Genomic DNA, 23,759 nt, shown 5'->3' with positions numbered 1-23,759 from the left:
CACACCCAGTGATGCTCAGCGGTTACTCTTGGCTCTGCACTCAGGAATTCTTTTGGCGGTGCTAGGGGACCATATTGGATGCTGGAGGACCATATGGGATGCTGAGGATCAAACCCGGGTTGGCTGTATGCAAGGCAAATGCCCTACCCCCTGTACTATCACCCGGGCCCCTCTTTTAATTCTTATAGTTTGGGAGTGCATATTGTATATATCAGTATTTGTTTCCCATGTTAATTGTATGAATATTATGACTTGTTTATTTTACTTTTTACACATATCTGGACAACCTTATTCTGTTGGCAGCAATGAACATGAAACTATGAACATTTGTTTGTGAATACATGTTGTCTCTTCTCTTGATTCTTAAATTCTCATAACTTGCTGAGTGATAAAATACAAAATGGTACATAATTTGAAAATATTTCAGGATTTCTTATAATATGGAAAGTTTTTCTGACAGTGATACTGTAGGGAATTCCACCAAAACTTAATGAGTTGCAGTTGTTCTATATCTGTCACAATATTTAATGTTATCACTTTAGAAGAAATTTATTTTAGTTTTGTTTTGTTTTTGAACCACAACTGGCAGAACTCAGGGATTACGCCTGGGTCTGGTCTCAGGGATCACTCCTGATGGGGCTTGGGGACCATCTGAGTGTCCAAGGTTGAACCTGCCTCAGCCACATGCAAGGCAAGCACCCTGTGTGCTGGATTATCTTTTTGTCTCTGAAACCTAAATGGACTTAAAAATGGAACTGGAAAGTTTGGACAAAGCTATTCAACTATCATTTGTACTCTTATTTCTGGATGCGTCCTTACAGCTCTACTAATATTAATCCTTTATTTAGCATATAAATATATAAAGCATAGAGTGAGACCAAATGTTTCCCAAAGGCATTTATTTAAACAGAAAAAAAACCAGAATTTCAAGTCTCTATTCATTTTATACTAGAGTTGGAAAATATGTGGCTTATATGTTATTATTCTCATCCTCCATGACTCTGGCCAATCTTGATATACTGAACCTAAGTAGACCTGAGCTTCCTTCTCAACACAGGATACTGTTAGCCACTATTGATCTTTTATAATTGATGGTCATCTAAAAAACCTTGTACTATATCTGTTGTTTAGTTGGGAACGCCTCACCCTGTATGAATCGCCCTGGAGTTATAACTGGGAAAAGTGTTTGACCTTTCTATCATATACTTCTTTCATTGAACAGTCATAAACAAGAGTTAGAAGTTTCGGTCTTCTTTAATCCTTCCCAGTTCCAGTCATCAGCTTAATCATAAACTAGAACTTTGGAAATTTAAAGAAGGATAAATAAAATAATTTTTTCAGATCTTTAGTTGAAAATTCTGAATTAGGGTGGTATTGAGGTATTGTAGTAATTCTACTGTCTGAATTGTGCCTTTTTGATCCTACTGAAGTACAGGCTATGGTTACTCCTGAAATTTACTTAATACTGTAAACCAATAATAAATGAATAAGTCTCTAATTGTGCTTGGATAAGCTGGTTGATCCCTGGCCCTAAGGGATACCAGCTTTGTACATCCCAAACTGGCTAGTGTTACTGTCTAGCCTATACTGTCCCAATGGGGAAAGGAAGAATGCTGGCATACTGCTGAGGCTTTCTGATTACCATCACCTAATTCTTTTCTTCTCTTGAAAACACCCAAGAATTTAAAAGACAAGAAAAGGGACTGCAGAGGACTAGTGAAAAAAAATGACACTGATCTCAGGATCATTGTTCTCTTCAATAAGCTCTAGCTTTTATTGAGATCTCAATTCTTAGAAAAGTATATAATTATTCTGTTTCACTCTATATCCTGGGGAAGTTCCAATCTGTTAGGATCAGAAAAAAAATAGAAAGACAAAGCAAAATTGCAGATGTTTGGCTCATATATTATTTTCCAAGCCATTAAAAATGACTTGCAATGGAAAAACACAGATATAATTAAATAAGCAAACAACAGAAAGCTAGCTACATGAAAGAAATACGACTTTTATACATGTTTTGTGCTATATGTAAGCAGTGTTCCAAGGGCAATATAAAACTGAACAAGATATTATCAATTCTATGAAAAGTTTTGCCACCTGATGAAATGCAGGATAAAAATACAAGTGTCATGAAGAGTAGAAAAATGACCTTAGCTTCCAAAAACAAACAGAAACAGGTTACTAAAGTTGCTTCTATGTTGTTCTATGATAAAGAGTGAAATGCCATGCGAAATGCATGGAATACCATATCCATCTCTGGATTAGAATTTACAGTGCATGTATCTAATATCTTCCAGAATTTAATAATCATTTTAGGATTAAAATAATTTTAATGTTAGGATCCCTTGGGTCTATGCAAATGTTTTGCAGATTTGTGATGATCTGAGATTTTCAGGAAAGGAGGGATTTGAATAGCCTTTAAAGGACTAAATGGATGTTTCTGCTTTTCTTTTAGCCTCTCATCACCTTGGACAGCAGCATTTCCTTCACATTCCTTGCAGAAGGAACCAATACTATTACTGTTCAGGTGGCAGCTGGGAATGCCCTTATCCAGGACACAAAAGACATCGCAGTTCATGGTAAAGCCTGAAAATTCCCCTGGGATAATTCTGCCTACAAAGCCAGTTCCCTTCCCTAAATTTAGGGGCAGTTGCTGACTACTTTGTAAATTCCCCAGACCAAGAGAAAATTATGCAGCTTTCCAAGACATCTCTAATATATTGCCAGTCCTGAATAAAGACTAGGGTTATAAGAAAATAAGTTCCCAGAAAAACATTTTTTTTATATTTTGTGATTTTCCTGCATTAAAGTCTCATGGAGTTCCCATTAAACAGAGATGTTAGGATAGACTGGAAAAACTGCCACAGGAACATTTAGACCTGATGTCTCTTTGAGGTCCTATAACACACGTGAGAAGCACTTTCGTGAGATAGAGACCAGCGATTTCAGAAGCTGAAGAAGTCATGCATCTTACTTTTGCAGAGTTCATAGTTGAGAAGAACTACATATAACTGATATTATACTCTTAATTACTGGATATTCTAACATCATGGGTTGAAAAGAAGGCTAAAAATATAAGGCTGGTAAACCATTCCTAATTACTAAGCTATTAAAAAATTAAATTGCACCACTTGAAATACTCTAAAAACACCTATTATACCTGGGAATTTGTAGAAAGTTACACAAAGGTATAATGTTCTCTTTCTCAGACAATAGTCCTGTCTCCTTAAAAGTAGGCTCCTTTCCCAGCTAGCCCGGATAGAGAAAGGGACACCTAGTAAAATGTGATTGGAGATCCCTCGCGGGAAGGGAAATGCATGCTGAAAGTAGACTAGAGACTGAACACGATGGCCACTCAATACCTCTATCGCAAACCACAACACCCAAAAGGAGAGAGAGAACAAAATGGAATACCCTGCCACAGAGGCGGGGTGGGGGGGGCAGGATTGGAGGGTGGGAGGGATACAGGGTTCATTGGTGGTAGAGAATGGACACTGGTGGAGGGATGGGTTCTCGAACATTGTATGAGGGAAACACAAGCACGAAAATGGGTAAATTTGTAACTGTACACTCACGGTGACTCAAAATTAAAAAAATAAATTAAAAAAAGTAGGCTCCTTTCTCTGTGTCTCTTCAAGCTTGATGCTTAGTCTTGTATCTTGTACCCTTGAAAATTTAAATAATGATTTTTTATCAAAATATATATTAAGTACTCGAAGTATGTATCTCATAGTTTCATAACTTACCACTAAGTTAACAGACTCATGTCCCAGTAAGAATATAAGAAATTGAATGTTACCCACAAACTGAATCCAGGGTTTCAGCATAGTACTAATCTTTTGAGAAAGTTTATAAAATGATATGGGAACTCAGGAGTAAATAACTTAATATGTATCATTTAAATCAAGTTTAGTTTGGCAGTGCTTTTGCTGTTGACTCAAAAGTAACAAAAGCCTTCTTCTGAGGTTTCCTATGTACCTTTTATTTCATTGAAATTCTTTTATTAAAATAGCCATTCCAGATCCTGGGACCCACAAAAAATGGTATAAATCTATTCCCTACCAAAACCTATTCTCTTAGAAGCAAAGCAACAAAGGAAAATAAGGCACTTTAGCTGAGGCCAAAATGAAATATGATTTTCTTAAAACATAGAGACTATAATTTTACTCCATTCTTACCCACTTTAGCCTCACAAATTCTCTTTCATTGCAGAATATTTCCAGTCCCAACTTTTATCATTCTCTCCCAACCTGGATTACCACAATCCTGACATTCCTGAGTGGAGGCAAGATATTGGTAATGTCATCAAGCGAGCTTTGGTTAAAGTAAGTTGGCCTTATATTTGTGAATAAAGAAAAGAACCTAATTGTATAATTGAGGCATATTCATGGTTTTAAACTGTAAACTTTCTCTACACCTAGAGAAAGATCATTCTGGTAAAATAAATTAAAAAATAGAGGAGCAAAGGAAGGATGGAGGGAATAGAAAAAGAGAAAAGAGATGGGAAAGATGAGGAGGGGAAATGTGGAGGAGAGTTTGATAAAGGAAAATGGTGTATTATTTTTAGTGAATATTTTCTGAAATGAGAGTTTGAGCTTTACAACTTTAATGAACCATTAGACCCTTTTATTGAATCTGTACTGGTTTCATTTATTCGGCTGTTTCTTTACTCATCAAAGGTGTTTCTTGGCCAGATATTCATGCTCACAGTATTACCATTGTCACTGGTAATCAAAAGACTACAGCATGCTATTAGGGTAATAGATACAGATTTAATCAAGTGACCTGTTGCCTTAGAGAAAGTAAAAAAAAAAGTTAACTGTCTGCTCAGAGCTAGGCACTATATTAAAATGATGAATAAAATAAATTTAGTTTAAATGAAATTATAATTCCAGTGTGCAATTAATTCTGTGGTAGACACATGACCAGCATTTCAAAAGAGCTTGAGATAAGTATGATTCGGAGTAAAGTAGGCTTAACGCATGTTTGATTCAGTATCCACTTGTCAACTATCAGGGTGCTTTCAGAGAAGAATGCATAGTAGCTAATAAAGAGACGGCGATGTCCTTCAGGGTAAATAAACATCATGTGCAAGACCACTGGCTGTTGAAAGAGAGCAGTGTATTTGCTAATGGCACAGCTGGATGACCCAGCTCCAGGTTCACAGTCAGCTGTGGTTGATGTGGAACTTAGATGGTTAATGCACTTGTCAAGATCTGAGAAGCAAAATCAGGGTTGTCATACATCCCACAGGCATTAGAAGATGTGACAAGCACTTTTTTACTTAAGAAAAATACTGCTAATATTAAATTAATATTTCACCCAATCTGGTGGCAATATGGAGAAGGGGCACCTATGGGGTGAGTAGGCTGGAGATATTTCATATTTTGTGTAGGTTGACTGGTTCATAGACTTTTCCAGTTGTCTAAACCAGCCATAATAGAAGATCCTGGAGTGAAAATATTCAAAGACTATGTGGAAAGTTAGAATTGGGATCCAGGAAATAGAAAACCTTTCTGATGGCAAGGTTAGATAAGCGATAGTCTTATTGTTGATCTGGATGAGAGTTATGTTTGTTTGGGGAACACTGGTTTGATCTCCATTGGAGTTTGGAGCCGCTGAGAAGCCACTGGGTGGTAAAAACCAAAATATCCAGAAATAACAATCTGAATATGGGGCAGAGGTTCATGCTGAGGGAGAGATGTGTGGCCTGGGGTTGTATCAGATCTTTGACTTCCCAGGCGGGCTGAGGGGCGGGAAAGACATGAAAGCTATTGCTTCCCAAGAGAGAGGAGGGAGATTCAAGGAAGGCCATGGAGAAGGAGTGGACAGAAAAGATGAAGAATAAACAAAAGAAAGTATTATAAAAGTATTCCTGTGGGTAGATGTCTAAAAGAAAAACTATTTCAAATCCATTTTTACAGAGCAATAAAAATAAGACTGCTCTCCTATGCTTTTGCCTGTGAAGCATTCAGAATTGTGTTGTGTTTTGTGATAGCCTTAACTAAAAATACACTGACTTTTAAATTTAAAATATGTAATTATTATAAATATATTGAGTATAAGTAATCGATGATTTCCATTGGTACCTGGGCCTGAAATCCTATGAGGCCCTGTCACACACATGTCCCTTTGGATGGGGTGACATGAGTCTGCTCACTTCATCAGATCAAGTGATCCTTTTGCCTTCATCCCACACAACTTCCCTCAGGCAGCTGGAAAATCACCACAGCAGTTCTAAGATATGTGCACACCCTGACTCAGACCCTCTCTTGAGCTGCCAGTGAGTCCCTGGACACTCATCTCTAAAATACTTACAGACTTTCCTGACTGACATACCTGAAACCACTGTTCTCTGGGGAAAAGAGTCACGCCATGTCTGCCTCTAATAAACCACTCCCTTTTCACCATTGGTTGAGCACCTTTCTCGGTTAGTCCCGGACCTTCTCATGCCCTAGGGAATAGGCTCTGAGATTCTGGCTGCTTACAGTCATGGCCAGCACCAGAGACTAAGGTGTCTCTGGCAATACTGCCTTGGGTCCCAGGCTCCCTCCCTCGAGAATGCTGGACTTCTCAGCATCCTGGCCTTGGAGAGCCCTGCAAGTTAGCGCCATCACTTTTCTTTATCACATCTCTGGGACTTCACTCCAATCCGGAAACCTAGTTCCAGATAGGAATTAGAGCTGAGAAAATGGGAAACTACTAAACCTCCAGTTCTATTCAGTTCATCAGAAAACTTCTTAGTGAATCTTTGTTCTTAGTGAGGCATAACCAGAACAATGGAGATGCCTCAAGTGCCCCAGAGAACATATGGACAAACATGCATGTAAGAACCTACTTTTACTCAGATGACATATGGAATGGCCATGATCTAAATCCTTTGAATTTGGTGGGTAAATGAAGCTGGAAGACCTTGGATGAGATACTGATGGGAAAGGGATAAGTGCAGGCAGAGATAAAATCAGGAGAGACTTCTTGGAGGAGGTGAACATTTCAACCAAGTTAAATATAATGTGTCATTTTGCATTGGCTAAAGAAGTGGTTCTGTGCAAAGATCTCCAGGAGACACATGGGAAAGAATCAGCATCTTTTTTGAAGGGAGGGAGAGTAACTTCTTTCTCTTCACATAGACGCTTACAAAAGTAAGTTTTATCAAAAGTAATGTAACTCTTTTACCAAATACTCAGGAATGGAAGCATTCACTCATAATCTCGGCATTTTAATGTTTTTAGTGTTTTGTTTTTTACTTCTCTGCATTTGTATTTTTATAGAGCTGTAACTAAAGAAGTGGAAGAAAATAGATCAGAATGTAGCAGGTCTAAGTATATTTCCGTGTTGGCTTATTGTACTGATTACCATCTTAATGGTGGAATATCATCCTGTCAAACAATTATACCATTATTTACTTAATAATTTCCAATTTTGAACCATAGCAATTTATTTGCTATTTTAAAGAGTGTTATATTTCTCCCGTATATGCCGTTTCTGTATTTAGAATCCTTTATGATAAACTCTCCAAGTTACAGTTACTAAGTGAAGACGATGCATATCTTTATGGCCTTAATGTAAATCTTATAGAAAACAAATTGGCAACATCTATCCATTTTTAGAGATTCTAGTAAGAAATAAGGGAGTCTCCTCACTAAAGCATTACCAGTATTAGCAATTTTAACTTTAAAAAATTCCTGCTTTAATAAGTGCAAGTCTGCCTTGCTTCCCGCACCATTTGCATCTTCCCAAACTTGTTTATAACTTCTTCTTCCTCTTATGCAGCCAGAATGTTCATATTTCAGTCCTTTGAGTGCAGAAAATGAAAAATAAGGGAGGAGCTTTTGCAGATGTTTCTAGCAGACAGCATTTTGAAAATCATTTGTGTTAGTATTTTACTTTCAATAGAAATGTCTAGAAGAGCAGAGGAGGTAGAAAAATCAGGCATTTTTTTTTTACCCTTGCAGTTCCAGAGCGAACAAAGAAAATCCTGTGTGTAAATAGAAATGGGTACCTAAAGTACTGCATTTGAAAAAAAAATGTACTGGAGGGTGCTGAAGAGATGCTCCAATGGCTGGAGCACTTGCTTTGCATGTAGGAGCCCCAGCCGCAATATCCTGCTCTGCACTGAACCGCATGCTTCACTGGGCACCTCTGGGCACCCCTCCACTGATAGGTAGTTTAGATATTTTGATCCTTTCAGCTGGGAAGATAGCTGATGCTCCTCATATCAAGACGGGGCAGCTGGAACTGCTGGGGTCTCATTCTCTTGCCTAAATCTATTTGCAGGTCACGAGCGTCCCTGAGGAGCAGATCCTGGTGGCTGTGTTTCCTGGACTGCCCACTTCTGCTGAGCTCTTTATCCTCCCTCCAAAAAACCTGACAGAGAGGCGGAAAGGCAATGAAGGTGACCTGGAACAAGTAAGTGACAGAACACTCGGGTGACCGCGTCTACGGCTCCATTCTAGGACCACTTTGTTGCCAGCCAGGAAAGGAGGCAAGCTCTTTCCCATGGGCCCATCAGCTTTTCACTCTTTGACCAATACCCAGCCTTGGAAGAATCACCAGCTTTACCCAGGATGAGCACAAGGGTACATACACCCAACCACCCAAGAGGGAAAGACAGCTTGGAATCATTTGTTCAAATGTCAGATATCAGCATCCCTCATCCTTGGCTGTGGTTCCCACCCTGTGATGTACTCTAGGGGAGTAAGAGACAGAAGAGGCAGAGGAAAGTCACTTTACTGATCTGTTTGTCGGGAAATGTGCTTCTTATCTTTAGAGCTCCAGATCTAAGTTCTGCTTCTGGGGAGAAAATGAACTTCTTTGCAGTCGTTTTCATTGCAGACAGATGGATTGCCTTCTCTTGCTCTGACTTGTTTTGAAAGCTGCGTTAGTGAAAGCCATCAGTATTTACTATCATTCTCCAGTGGGCCCATTGCTCCTGCAACCCACGCACTCTCGCAAAAGTGGAGCTGACAGAGCTCATGGCAATCCCTGTCACACAACCTGCCCCTCATGGCGACATCCTACAAGTCGCCTTCCTTTTCCCTGCCTTCTCATAATGCTGAGTTGAGAAAAGTCGGGACTGATGAACACCAGCATGATTCAAACACTTCAGCTCCCCATGAGGTGATCATTGTTCAGCATCTTCTGTGTCCCTCTTCCACTGTCCTCTCATCCTCCTGTCCATCTGTAGCCCTCAAGCCATGTGGTGCACTGCAGTCCGTGTCTCTGGGCAGGCATTGCAGAGTTGCCTATGGAAGTTGGCTGAAAATAAATTCAGCATCTCAATGCATCCATCACTTTTACAAGACCTCTTTATTCTGAAATAGCAAGTGGCATGTGTGAACTATATTTGGAAGCTACAATATCCATCCATTTAGATAAATAGGTAATTACGGTGATGAATAGCAGCTGTGATATTAAGGCATGCACTGCGAGATAAGAGTTAGGGACAACAGCCCAAGTCTGCCTTAGCTTTCATGTGGGAATTACGGAGTGATTAAATCGATGTTATGTGTTCAGAGACTTGCTGGGGGAAAAGTAAAGAGAAAAATTATCCCATAAAAAAGGAGGCAGCTTCTGCTTTGATGTTTGCCTCCCATTGTCTCAGAGTATGGGAGGGCAGGGCTGGAGGTGGTTGGACCTACTTTAATCCTGGCAGGTGCTTCTCTAACCTAAATGGATTGCTTGATAAGATGAAAGAATTAATGATGGCTTGATATTCTTACATTTGAGTCTACCACAGGTCTTTCTATGGGGCGTTGAATGCAATGAACAAAAGGCACTAAGCACGGAGCTGAACATCTCTGTCTGTTATCAGCCAATTCGCTATAATTTTGAACTCACCTTTTCCACTTTGCTCTCTTCTCCCAAGTCACTGACTACTCCCATGGTTTTCCAAGCATTGTTGGACTGGGAAAACCAATGTGACAAAAATTTTCTAGTCTCCCATCCCTTGATTGAATTTTTTTGCTTGTGAACCTGGGTTTCTCGCTCTCGGAAGAGATTTATCACATATCGTAATTTCCCATAGAAATCTATTATTTTCCCATAGAAATCTATTATTATTATTATTATTATTTTAAATTTTTTCTAGATTGTGGAAATGTTGTTTAATGCTCTGAACCAGAACTTGGTCCAGTTTGAGCTGAAGCCAGGGGTTCAGGTCATCGTGTATGTCACACAGCTGACATTAGGTGAGTACATCTGGGGAGCTGGGAGAAAATAATTACGGTGATCGGTTATTCAGAGAGAAAAGGAATGAGATAATTACCAAATACATCTCCTTGAATGCCTGACAATAGCTTTGTGGCAGGACTTTTTCATATACTAATGGTTCAGAAAGATTAATGGCATCTTTCTGGAGACTTTTTGTGTGGTAGAAAGAGGACTTTCTCAGGAGTGGTTTTGCTCTTGAATCACCTCAGTTATCTTGGGGAAAACTTACAATTTCTTTGGCACTTCACTTGATTGACATTTTAATTTTCAACAGTTAGGTTTCTTTTAGATTTTAGGCTTTCCTAATGTCTATGATTCTCTATGATCCCATGTGTCTTGGTTGTGAGTTAAGATCAGATAATTTCTAAAATCTCTTCAATGTGCATATATTCGTTGAAGCATGTAAAACAAGAAACAACTCGTTGATTAATTTGTAAAAGAAATGCAAAATAAATTAAAAATGCATATCCCATTGGATTCCACTAGCTGTCTTGGGAGCCTTTTTCTAATCCTTCTTATTAACATAAGGCTTTATGGATATGAATGTTCTAAATATGGCCATCAAGAAGTTTCTTAGAACCTCAGTTTAGAGGAAGAGGCTGAAGGTATTGCATTATTAATCAGCAATTAATCTAAAAGTTCTCCATGGATCACCTTCAGTTGTATTGACAGGAAATCAGCCTATGAGAAGAATATTCAAGACCTATTTCCAGTGGTTGGACACATATACTTCTAAGTATATATAAAAAACTACAAGTTTCCCCAGGCAGACAAGTTTCAGTTTCTAGAAGGCTGTAATCAGGGGTACTATTCTCATAACATAACCTTTTAGTGGTCACCTAGCACTCAGGGCATCTGGAGATGGGGTAAAAGATCATCTGGAGATCAACTTCCGTTCTTTCTGAACTATGTACTTCCTCAAGCTAATAGTTTCCACTTGAGCGTTTCTCTTCTTTCCTCTTACCTAGCTCCTTTAGTGGACTCCAGTGCGGGACACAGCAGCTCAGCCATGCTTATGCTCCTTTCAGTGGTATTTGTTGGCTTGGCTGTGTTTCTGATCTACAAGTTTAAAAGGTATGTGTTAAGCTTTAATCTCAGAGCTAGTTTAATGTGGGCTAATAATTCAGTAACCAGTATTCTTTGACATATCCCAAATACATGTCATAAATTTTCTGGAAGCTCTGTTTATCATTGGGTACAATCAGGACTAGTTGAGTGTTGGGAGAAAATGTGTTTAAAAAGCAGTAACTTTATCCCTCAGAACCATAAATGTAAACACTATTATAACTGTGTTTTTTTTAAAAAAAAATTTGGGTCACAATGGGTGATGCACAGGGGTTACATGCACTCAGGAATTACTCGTGGTGGTGCTTGGGGGACCATATGGGATGCTGGGAATTGAACCCAGGTCGGCCGTGTGTAAGGCAACCACCCTACCCGCTGTGCTGTCGCTCCAGCCCAATAACCTTGTTTTCTAAACCACATTAAAATTAAAATGATGAATCTGAAATCCATCTAAATTTTAGATATGTGAGTCAGGACAGCAAAGGATAATCTATAAAATCAGTTTAATCACTTTGAGTGAAATGTAAGGGGTTTCAAACTTCATCTAAATTTCTCAAGTAAGGTATCAAATATTCAGATATTTTTCTTTAGATCAATGACAATTCTGGTTGCTTAAAAAGAAAAATTGTAGTTGAAGCCTACTCTGCACACACACACACACACACACACACATGCACAAAATGATACTGACACGATGTCTTCCATAATAGTATCTGTGTTTCAGTCTGCATGAAAAGCCATATTCAGCCACTAGACCCCTTTCTCTTTTCTTTTTCTAAAGGCAAATGGATTATAGAGATCATTTTCAAGACCATGAGGGGTGAAATAATAAAAACATAAAATTTCATAAAGTTATCCAAATAATGTGATACTTCCTTTAAGGCATGTAATTGTTTAGAGTAGGAACTCGAATTCAGACACACTCAACTTTTGCTTTCAGCCGTTATGAACTTAGGCAACTGAATCTGCCTTCTCTATGGTTTAGATGTCATAAATTCTAACCCTGGCACATAACTACATAATCAACAAAGCAGCACTATTATAAATAACAGAAAACATGTCTGCCACAGGTTCACTATGTGTTCTAAACTGGCATGCATGTAGTAGGCTCAAAAAATCCTTTATAGCAAAAGGATGTGCTTTTTACATATATAAATATAAATATATATATATTTATAAGTTTATTTGAATAACAGCTGTACAGTTCAGATTAACAACTACCATTTTAAAATAAGAAGAGTAAGGAATTATTACCTACAGTGCCGCTCACTTAACTCCAAAGAGGAAATACCATATTTATGTGGTCATAATGTCATTGATTTTGTTTATTTTTTGTTTTTGTTTATTATAATCATCATGAGATACACTTACAAACTTATGAAATTTCGTGTTTGCATTTCAGTCATACAGTGATTGTTTACTCATCCCATTCTCCTCCACCAATGTTTCCAGTATCCCTCCCACCACCCCCACCCTATCCCCCACCACCCCACCCTGCTAAAAGATGTACTTCTCTAGGAATAGACAGTGAAAATGTGTTCAATTATTTGTAGATGGGGATGCCATCTTGAAAGCATAATTTGGTCTTGGGAGGTCTTTCTAGATGCCTACAAGTAGTTATTTTGCATTTTGGAAAATAACAGTGTTAAGGTTGATGTACTCTAACCAGATCTCAGCCACTTGAACTCTCCACTTCTGTATGTTTCAAGCTGAAAATACTATGGTTTTACTCGCTATGCATATTGGCGTATTACAGATCAAGAATCATTCCATACTTACCCCTGAAAATGTAGAATTTACCTTCCTATTTGATTTATTGACCAATATGTGAGTTTCTATCTGCTTGGATTGAGACATATCCACTTGCCCACTGGCGTTCCTTGTGTTCTTTGACGAGGAGGGAAGTCCTCCTTATCACAATTCAAAAGCAAGGATTCAGTAGAGAAATAGACTAGTTAAATAGACTACATTCCCTATTTTTACATGTGTTCTGCTTACATACAAAGCACAGTTCCATTCATTCAAGTTTCTGACCATGAGAAAACCTTGTGGTTGCTGGGGCTTAACGATGAACTAAAGCAAATTCATCACCTTCTGGCTCTTTTCCCCATTGTTAGAGGATACTAGGGCCAAAAATATTCTGCAAAAAGTCATTTGTGTCTGGTTGCTCCAAATCCAGGGGCTACTTACCTTGTAACTTGGAAGGTCTTCTATTCTCTCCCCCATGCCATTAAACTCCCCAGGAGACCAGTTTGTTCATATAGGCATCTTTAAATTGTTTGGGGTCCACACCTAGCTGTGGTCAGGGCTTACTCCTGAATTTCTGCGCAGGGATCACTCCTGATGTGGCTTGAAGGACCACGTGCAGTTCTGGGGATATAAACCAGCATAGGCCTGTGCAAGGCGAGTACCTTCCCTTCCACTGTATTATCTCTCCAGTCTTAGTAGGAATATATTTTAATGCTTGAATCTATGGAAGTTAGTGAAATATTTGAGTTATTCTACCTTTGTAGTCCTCAAGTATCAACCTCTTCTTATTCCTGACAGTGACTCACGTAGATAAGACTATAAGAAACAGAATAAACAGCAGTATCAACTATGAGTAGTCATCAGTCACTTTTCATTTTTTAGTTCCCTTTTCTGACTTTTTTCCTTAGAATATTTTTATGAGTTTTTTTTAATTGAATCACCATGTAGAAAGTTACAAAGCTTTCATGCTTAAGTCTAAGTTATACAATGCTTGAACAACCATCCCTTCACCAGTGCACATATTCCACCACCAAAGAACCCCAGTATACCTCCCACCTCATCCTCCCCCATCCCCCGCCTGTGTAGCTGATAAATTTCACTTTATTTTCTCTTTACTTTGGTTACATTCAATATTTCAACAAAAAACTCACTATTATTGTTTGGAGTTTCCCCCAAAAGTCAGACCTGCTGAAAAGGAAGCATTTGATAATTTGTTTACCATTGTTGAGAATGAAGAGGTATGAGGTTTTGGATTTCTGTATTTTAGTATTTTAGTAACTAAGTCCAGGGAAATTTCTGCCAGAAATAGCATCATTGCAAGCTCATATCTCTCATTAGTGATCCTCATAAGATGGCCGTCAGCACGCCATAGCCCCCAGAAAGGAAAAGCTGAGAGAGAAAAACCTTTCCCCTCCTGGGAAACTAAGCTGGGGCGGCATGGGGCCACAGCTTAGTTCACAGTCTAGAGACATTTCTTCAAGAAGCTGCTGATACCAAAAGTAGTTTAGCTGGCCTCTGGGATCATATTCATTCAGCAGCAGAGAGGCTGCACACATTAGGCCACTGGGGTTACATCCCGGCAGAGATCCGGTATTTTTTGTTTTATGAGGTATTTCTTTGTTTTATGAGGTATTGTTGAATTTTGTTTTCTTTTATGAGGTATTGTTGCATTTTCTTTCATTTATTTGTTGTTCCCCTTTCTCTTCTAGTACCCTGCAATTTAAGGGAAAGCTAGGGTTGGTGCCTCACTTGCTGCCAAGCGGATTTCGAGTTCTTATCTATGTTTCTGAGTAGCCTTTGTTCCTTGGATTTCTCTCCAGCAGATGAAAATGCTCCTTGGACTGTACTGCTCAATATAATAGTTAATTGTATGGCGTGGAACTGATTTTTTGGTGCTATTTAGCTTTCTTTAAATTAAAGTAGCTTCATTTACTAGCAAACATGTGAACGGCACAATCAAGGAGAAAAGGGCAGTTCTGTTTCTGTTTCCAGATCACTGGCCATGCTGGCCTTCAGCCTTCAAACTGATAATTGCCAGCATTGACTTTTAAAACTACCTATTCATTCAGCTATCTCTCATATCTGGAGCTTTAAGGTATACAGTGAGGTAGCAACAACCGTCCAAAGGTAATATAATGGAAGAACTGATCCACGCAATTGAGGGTTTTAGGGGAAGGAGATGGGTATGCTGGTGATGGATGTGGTGTTGGAATTATGAGCATAACAATTATTAATAGTATTGTAATCCATATATCTCAATTAAACATAAAATAAATTTTAAAAATAAAAATAAAACCACCTAGTCATTAAATTAACATTTATTAAGTGCTAACTATGTGCCCGGAGCTGAGGATAGACTCACTGTCACACATGATCGCTTGACAGGGCAAAGAGAATAGAGATGTTGAGTCCCAACTTCCCTTAAGTGAACAGGATAATGACTCCCACACTTGATCTTGTTCTTGATAATTACAGCACTTTTCTGATCTCTCAGGCATAATACAAAATGCAGCCATGAGATGTATCTAAAATATTTTGAAATATCGAAAATTATACTTTTGAGCCATAAAAATAATATGGGATTAAGCTGCTTGCCTTGCACATGACCAACTCTAGTTTGATCCCTAGCACTGAGTTACTGAGTATACTTAGTTACTTACTCCTGAGCACAGGGCCACTAGATGTGGCCCCAAACAAAACAAAAATTATTTAAAATTTAAATTTTTTTTTAAATTATTTTAACCTAAGATAACTAGAAATATGTACCTTTCATTTTCTCGTTATCTTAAATCCATTTGAGATTTAATTTTTTTTTTTGCTTTTTGGGTCACACCTGGCGATGTACAGGGGTTACTCCTGGCTCATGCACTCAGGAATTACCCCTGGCGGTGCTCAGGGGACCATATGGGATGCTGGGATTCGAACCCGGGTCGGCCGCGTGCAAGGCAAACGCCCTACCCGCTGTGCTATTGCTCCAGTCCCGAGATTTAATATTTTTTCTAGACTACTCTCCAGAAAATTTTTCATCATATTGTGAAGCCAACTAAATTATCTGTAAATTTCCTCATGGGCTTGAAACAGAGGCAAGTTGGAGAAAATGAATAAAGACTGGTTTAATAGGTGAACTGGGTTTATCCATATTATCCTCTTATTAAAATCTACATGAGTGTAGACTTTAGCCAAAGACATGTCTAAATTTCTTTATTCTTCACCTTTCTTGCCTATAACTGTCACTGTCACTTGTCATCCTATTATTCATCAATTTGCTCGACCGGGCACCAGTAACATCTTCATTGTGAGACTTGTTGTTACTGTTTTTGGCATATCAAATATGTCATGGGTAGCTTGACAAGTTCTGCCTTTGGGGCGAAATACTCTCGGTAGCTTGCCAGGCTCTCCAAGAGGGACGGAGGAACCGAACCCGGGTCAGCTGTGTGCAAGGCAAATGCCCTACCCACTGTGCTATCACTCTTACCTACAACATGAGGTTAAATCTTGAATTTCATTCTCAGTTATTCTGTAGCATTTGTAGTAAAATTGAACAATTTGACCACTTTTTAACTTTTTAACCACTTTTTAACTTCAGATTCTGGTATAAATGTATTCCCTCCCAAACATTTTTCAATGTTTTTTAAAAAAATCTTGTTTCTAGTGATTAGGATAAGGTGGATGACAGTCACATGGGTACATTTATCCAAGTTCTTAGAGGGCCTTTTTGTCAGGAAATCAGGCAAGAGAAGGTAGTATGCTCTGGCTACATCCTTGAATCCAAAGAATTGTGTGATAAGTAATGGTTGAATTCTCCTAGTAAGTAATAAGTACTACAGTGAATCCCAATGGTCATAGCCATATCTAATTTATGATCAGAATAAATCTAAGTTCTTAAGCTTTCTATTTAGATAATAAGGAAGTGTCAATATGAAATTATAATTCTACACATTTAAAGGGCCTGTTATTTGCTAGTCCTACATAAAATAAATAACTTTAAGGTTATTATATATTATATTTAACTGGTTTAGTTCAGTGCAAGCCTTGGGGACATCTTTCTTAATATAAAGCAATAGGTCATTAAAGAAAACTGAAAGCAAAAGTATAAACTATTACATTTTCAAGCCTACTTCTTGATTTCTGAATTAGGTACAGGAAACCTTAATAAATGTTTGGAAGTTGGAATAGGCAGTGGACTATAGCTCTAAAAACCACTAGTTGGCACCAGCAGGACACAATCATTCTCCTTTTGAAATGCACAAGATGTTCTGACTTACAGTGGGTGTCAAAGGTCTCAGTTTAATAATATCTATGCCGTTAGTCAGTTTCATGAAATGTCTGGACATTCATTCAATTTCTCCTTATACTTACTGTGGTAAAAGAAGTATTTTATAGTAGAGATAGTGCAGTGGATAAGGCGCTTACCTTGCCCACAGCTGACCAGTGTCAGATCCCCTACACTGCATATGATTCCCAGAGCCTTGCCAGGGATGACCCCTGAACCCAGAGTCATGAGTAAGCCTTAAACACACCTAGGCATGGTCCACAAACAAACAAACAAACAAATAAAAAAAGAGATATCTTCTAGATCAAAAATGTGAAATAAAAATGCATCCTTGGTTTGAGACTGTAGCATAGAAAAATAAAAAGGCTTTTGAATTATTTCTTTTTACATGTATTTGAACTGGAACTATAGCACAGCAGGTAAGACGCTTGCCTTACACGAGACCAACCTGGGTTCGATTCCTCCGGCCCTCTCGGAGAGCCCGGCAAGCTACCCAGAGTATCCAGCCCGCAGGACAGAGCCTGGCAAGCTAGCCGTGGTGTATTTGATATGACCTAAACCAGTAACAACAAGTCTCACAGTGGAGACGTTACTGGTGCTTGTTGAGCAAATCGATGAACAACGGGATGACAGTGCGACAGTGCTATAGTGCTACATGTATTTAGTACATTCTTATCGATTGTAAGCCATACAATAAGTGCCATATTAAGTTCAGTATATAGAATTAAAGAGACCAACCAAACCCTGCTCACATGGTACTTTTAGTACAGTGGAAGCAAAAGAAATGCACATTGCTTCTATTTAATTTTGGTTTTGTTTGGGGCCCTCAATGGTAGTGTTCAGGGACTACTCCTGGCAGGGTTTGGGGGGCATATGGGCTGTCAGGGATTGATCTAGAGGGAAGGCATAACCATTGTATTATCTTTTCAGCCCCAAGATATTCATCCTGCATTTTATATCACCTATACCAACATACACTTCATTTCCCTCTTAGACACAGTACTATAGTTACATATTGCAGAAGGAGATTTGGGGTGGTCAAGGGACTACTCTTGGAAATGACTTGTAAGCCAAGTTCTGATGGACCATAAGGGCATCATCATGAGAAGAGTGGAGACAGATATTTTTCAGACAAAGAGAACAGTTGGTTCAGTGTCCCCAAGGAGGGAAAATTTTGATATAATAAAATCTGCAACTCAAAGCTTGGGTCTCTGGCCAGGGGCATCAGCAACATTTGAATGCTTGGCAGATTTCAACCCATCACATTAAAACCTATAGGCCCACAATCTACATGTTAAGAGGGTTCCTGGTAACATATTAATACATTAAATTCTGAGAAGCTCTAGCCCATAGAACTCCAGAGGAGGCTGAATACATCGGATCATAGGGACTCAGCAGATATTGAGGCTGTATCAGAAGATGAATGCTAAAAGGTCTCAGTCTGAACCCATCTTCTTCTTCAACCTTGTTTGTCTGGCTTCTTTCTTTAAATCTGATACCTTTATCTTTATCTCTTAGTTCTTGCCTTAAATCACTCCAAGCTCCTGAAAGAAAGATACAGGTATTTTATTGAACAGATCAGGAAAGGATCAAAACACTTACTTGACCTGTGGATGATTTTCTGATCATTGAAAATAACCATAAATTTTTCATTTCTTGACTGCTCATAGAAGCTAATGTGAGCTCATTAAATTCAGACAATCTTAGAAATCTTTCACTATGATATAAAGTTATAAATCTCTAAGTCTAGATACTTAGTAATCTTAGTTGCAGGCATATATTGTGAGGGTTTTCGTATGTCTCTTATCAGCTGTATTGATACATTTCTCAAGATTACCATGGTTTGCATCTCTTCTAGGCAATGGTCTCTGGTTCTGTGTCCCTTAAATCCCAGAGACCATATTTAGGTTATCATTCTGCCTCTCTGATATTAGTCTGTCCTGTAAAATGCTTACTCATCCTTGTCATCCAGGATTTCTGTTTATGCAAGTTGGCATGGCCTGAGATCTTAATCTGATTTTGCTTCTGATCCATGTAGGAAAATTCCCTGGATTAACATCTATGCTCAAGTCCAACATGACAAAGAACAAGAGATGATTGGGTCAGTAAGCCAAAGTGAAAATGCCCCTAAAATCACACTCAGTGACTTTACGGAGCCCGAGGAATTGCTGGACAAAGAGCTGGATACCCGAGTGATTGGTATGTATGCACACCTCTCTGAGCATCTGTGTTCTCTGTCCTTGAACACAAGATCAGTCAGACTACTGCGCCTTTCACAGATGACAACAGACTGCAAGGTGGAGAAAAACTGACTTCAGTGGCATGACCTTATCTTAAAACCTTTCTGCACTCGTCTGGCCACATAAAATTGGCAGAAACATTTCCCTTAACTATAGATTGAAAATACTGAGATCAGACTGGGAGAGGAATGAAGCCAGCTCTCCATTACATTGGATTTCTTCTCTACTTATGAATAAGACACAAAATGCCCTTTTAAATAAGCGCAGAAAATAGTCACCTGATAGGTCTGGAATCATATTCTTTTTCTGTTAAGTCAGTCTAGACCTCTATTGCTTCCATCTCTCATCTGTGAAATGGGAAAATAGTTCCTCCCTTCTGAGACTGTTGTGAAAATTAACTATTTTATGTCATGTGCAGTGTCTGACAAATAGCAGGTGTCCAGTACATGGAGCCTTACTAAAGTTATAGGTAGAATGAAAATATGACAATGCACTTCTCTGAACTTGCATTGAGCTTGGTGGTGGTAGTGGTGGTGGTGGCGATGGTGGTGGTAGTGTTGGTTGTGTGTGTTTGTGTGTGTATGTGGTGGGGTGGGGGGATAGCAAACACAAAATATCAGTGATTCAGTGGGTGATAGAATAGAGTAAACAGATATCAGAGTTAATACACTCCTATCAAACATTTGTTCAAGGTGACTTATTACCAGCAGTAAATAAAACAAAAAACCCTGCCTATACAGAACTTACATCCTTCTCTCTCTGTATTCTTTCTCTTGCAGGAGGCATTGCCACCATTGCAAACAGCGAAAGCACAAAGGAGATCCCCAACTGCACTAGTGTTTAAGACCAAGTCATGTGGTCCACCATATTTCTGATGTTTTATTTTTGATGATAATTATTACTATTATTATGGGAAAATGGAAGCGTCTTTTTTACCTTTTGTTTATCAATGGCCCTCCATTAAAAGCGGTTAGAGGCTTAGCTTTGGGAGACAAGGGTGTTCTTAGCTGAATGAAATAAGGAGACAACTGTACACAGCGATATTTCTGCTAAGGGCAGAGGATGCATCTTCCCACAGTCCTCTTGCTTTATTCTGCCATGGGTAAAGCAGGAGTCTCTTTTTCTGAGTGGTTTCTCTTTCTATTTTTTTTTTAAGTGGTTGGCTGTTCATTAATCCTCCATGCCCCTAAATCACAGACAGCTCTCCTTGGCATATGCACCTACAATCCAAACTGTTTCCCAGTGAGATCTGCAGGAGGCAGGTTGGTGGGGAGTGGATGTAGCTATGGAAAGCTTGTACACCTTTCTGAGAGAGGCTCTGCCTTGCGCATGTCCATAGTGAGGCTGCAGATGGCTTCCTGTATATAATTACCATGTAAATAGCTTTTTATTTCCTAAGAAATAATTTAATGTTTAGTAAAAAAGAAAACAGAAAAAAGAAAGATGTGTGTGTGTGTGTATGTGTGGTGGGGGCTTATGCAGTCACCCTCAGAGATGACCAGTCCCCCAAGGCCTGCTTGAACTATTGGGCTCTGGATGCTTTCCAGTTGTCTGTCACTCTTAACTCTTGCATCTCTGTGTCCACTCCATATCTGGTTTCTACTTATGTATATAAATGGGGGTGGGGGGAGGGATACTTTGGGGCAATTGGTAAAGGAAGACTGTAGTGACATCATAGAACAGGGGTAGTCTTTCTGGTCCATCAGTGGCATGGAGAAAGTTTCAAGATGGTGCTCCCGAGGGACTTCAAACTAAGACACAGGTGGGAAAATGAGGTTTCCCTCCAAAATCTGACAGTTGAGGATAGTTTTCAGCTTGATAAATAGTTTTTTTTTTATGTTAGGAAGCCAGGTAGTGGATCTAACGATGGCGACCTTTTTTGATTTCTGGTTGCATATTGTAGAAACATTTCTGGGGACTTCTCATGCCCATCTGAGCTCAGAAACGAAAAGTCTTCCAGATGCGAGGTTAAGTCCAGTGGGTGTGTCTTGGCATGAGAAGTGTTAGAGTGGTTGTGAGGGAAGTTGCTTTTGCAGAACCATGAATCCATGCCAACCCTGCAGGCCAATTAGAGGTCTAGCCTTTAAAGATACTAGTCAAAGATGATTTTAGAAAAGCTGTGCTATTTGCTTGTCAGACATACACAACTTCCTTAAAGTCAAATGTCTGCCTTCAGTTCCCTTAAGATAGTTCTTGCCTCTGGGGTGAGCAGCTGCCAGAGCCTGTATTCCCTTCTCCAGTACCCAGCCCTTTCACACATTGGCACCTATCCGTTCTTTTTAGTAGGGTCACTTGAAGCCATGCTGTATGCATTGTTTTTATGTTCAGGCTCAAACTGAGCACACTTGTCTTTAAAATGATATGCTGTGTATATAAGGGAGGAAAGGATGAATTTTGTATTTGTTTTTGTGGGATATTTTGCTCACATTCTTCTGTGAAGTATGGAGAATGTGATCTAGAGAAATCTGACTTGCTACAGCATAAGTCAGGATTTAGAGTATATCTGAATATCCTGCGTTTTCGTTTCAAGGGTTAAATGGGGCAGACAATTGCAATACTTGTACTAAACACTGGAATACAAATGCATGAGTCATATCTATATATACAGTATATGTACATATACTGTTCTTGGTTTTATTGTTCCATTTGAATATTTCTACTGTAAAAAAACAGTGGTTTTGAAATTGTTGAAAATAAATGTATTTTTGTACATCAAAGATATAATTCTGGCTAAGATTTTTCTCTTTGGGTAATTGTTTTAAGCAAAGAAAACTCTAAATGGCTTAGAACTAAGACATTTATGTTTTGCTCATGATTCCTCAGGGCTTCTGTGGTTTGGCTAGTTTATATGCCAACAGCAGTTAGGCCTGCTCTACGAGTTGTTGTCATTCCAAGAACTGCAGCTATTGAAATATGGAATTCTATTGGTAGATTATAGAATTCCAGGATAGGCCAGTAGAATGTTCTGAGCCCGTAAGGATTTGGTTCAGAATCTTACTCTACTAACCATCATCTTCATTCTACTGACTAAAGAAAGACACTTGGCCAAGTCCAACAGACTCTGCCTGTGTTAGGCAAATGTGTTTCTAACATGAAATAGCTTTGGGTATATAACTCCAGTCTAAGGAGGTAATAGGACTTGAAAACAGTAGTACTATCTACTATGCCTATTTTCAGTGATACATGCAGAGCTTTGCTGAGATGACCTTTTAAAATCATTAGTAATTTGTGGCTACAGATTCTGAGCAGAAGTCTTAATAACCGCAAAGACTTAAGTTGGTGGAGGAAAATGACTACTGGTGGAGGGATTGGTTTTGAAACAATATATGCTTGAAACCCAATTATGAATAACTTTGTAATCTCACAATGACTATCTTTTAAAGGGGACAAATTAAAGGACATGTTGGTTTTGAAAAAACTGTGGGTGAGTTGAGAGACATAGAAATGCAATTAGAATCTGATGATTTCAGCAGGTGGAATGAAGTGAGGTGAGGAAAAAGATAATACATATACACTATAATTTTATCTGTTTTATGATATTTTATGCATTATAAGGGCTATGTTGGATTATCATATTATTGTTTAAAATTTATGAAAGGTGTCCATGAAATTTAGAAACTCAAGAAACCAGAAAACTGTGGCCAATTTTTCTACTTTATTTTAAATACCATATATCCTGAAGTCATATTTTCCGAATTAAAATTGAAGATGCAGGAATTACAAAGATGATTTTTGTTTTGTTTTGTGAATATATTTTAATATTATATATATATGTATATATGAGCATTTAGTTTCTTGAGTTATAGTGCAACAAGTTGGGAGGAATTTGCCTTGCACACAGCCGACCTGGGTTTAAGTTGATCTCTAGAATCACATATGGTTCCCCAAGCCAAACCAGGGTGATCCTTGAATATTTACTCAGGGGTAAGCCATGATAATTGCTGAGTAACACCCAAAACACTCAAAATAATTATAGGTATATAATTTATATAAGTGTATATATATATATATATACCTTAAGGTATATATAAGATATATATATACCTTAAGGTAGCACTGTTGTCCCATTGTTGATCAATTTGCTCGAGCGGACACCAGTGATGTCTCTATTGTGAGACTTGTTACTATTTTTGGCATATAGAATATGCCATGGGTAGCTTGCCAGGCTTAGCCGTGAGAGCAGAATACTCTCGGTAACTTGCCAGGCTCTCTGAGAGGGA

The 23,759-nt window shown here is 38.6% G+C and overlaps 1 protein-coding gene across 1 annotated transcript in view; it reads left to right on the top strand.

The window, feature by feature from the left end:
- SORCS3 (sortilin related VPS10 domain containing receptor 3) overlaps positions 1 to 23,199 on the top strand; it is a 677,010-nt gene extending 653,811 nt beyond the window's left edge. The window contains exons 21-27 of the mRNA XM_004611975.2: positions 2,456 to 2,579; positions 4,213 to 4,325; positions 8,278 to 8,409; positions 10,091 to 10,190; positions 11,181 to 11,286; positions 19,338 to 19,498; positions 20,319 to 23,199. Coding sequence (XP_004612032.2) covers positions 2,456 to 2,579; positions 4,213 to 4,325; positions 8,278 to 8,409; positions 10,091 to 10,190; positions 11,181 to 11,286; positions 19,338 to 19,498; positions 20,319 to 20,383 — 801 coding nt within the window. The 3' untranslated portion in view covers positions 20,384 to 23,199. The remainder of the gene's footprint in view (positions 1 to 2,455; positions 2,580 to 4,212; positions 4,326 to 8,277; positions 8,410 to 10,090; positions 10,191 to 11,180; positions 11,287 to 19,337; positions 19,499 to 20,318) is intronic.
- The last annotated feature ends 560 nt before the right edge of the window (positions 23,200 to 23,759 follow it).

Source organism: Sorex araneus, chromosome 11, assembly GCF_027595985.1.
Source record: "Sorex araneus isolate mSorAra2 chromosome 11, mSorAra2.pri, whole genome shotgun sequence".
NCBI classification, from domain to species: Eukaryota; Metazoa; Chordata; class Mammalia; order Eulipotyphla; family Soricidae; genus Sorex; species Sorex araneus.
Note: the sequence above shows the minus strand (reverse complement) of the source record. Positions and strands in the feature narration are given on the sequence as shown.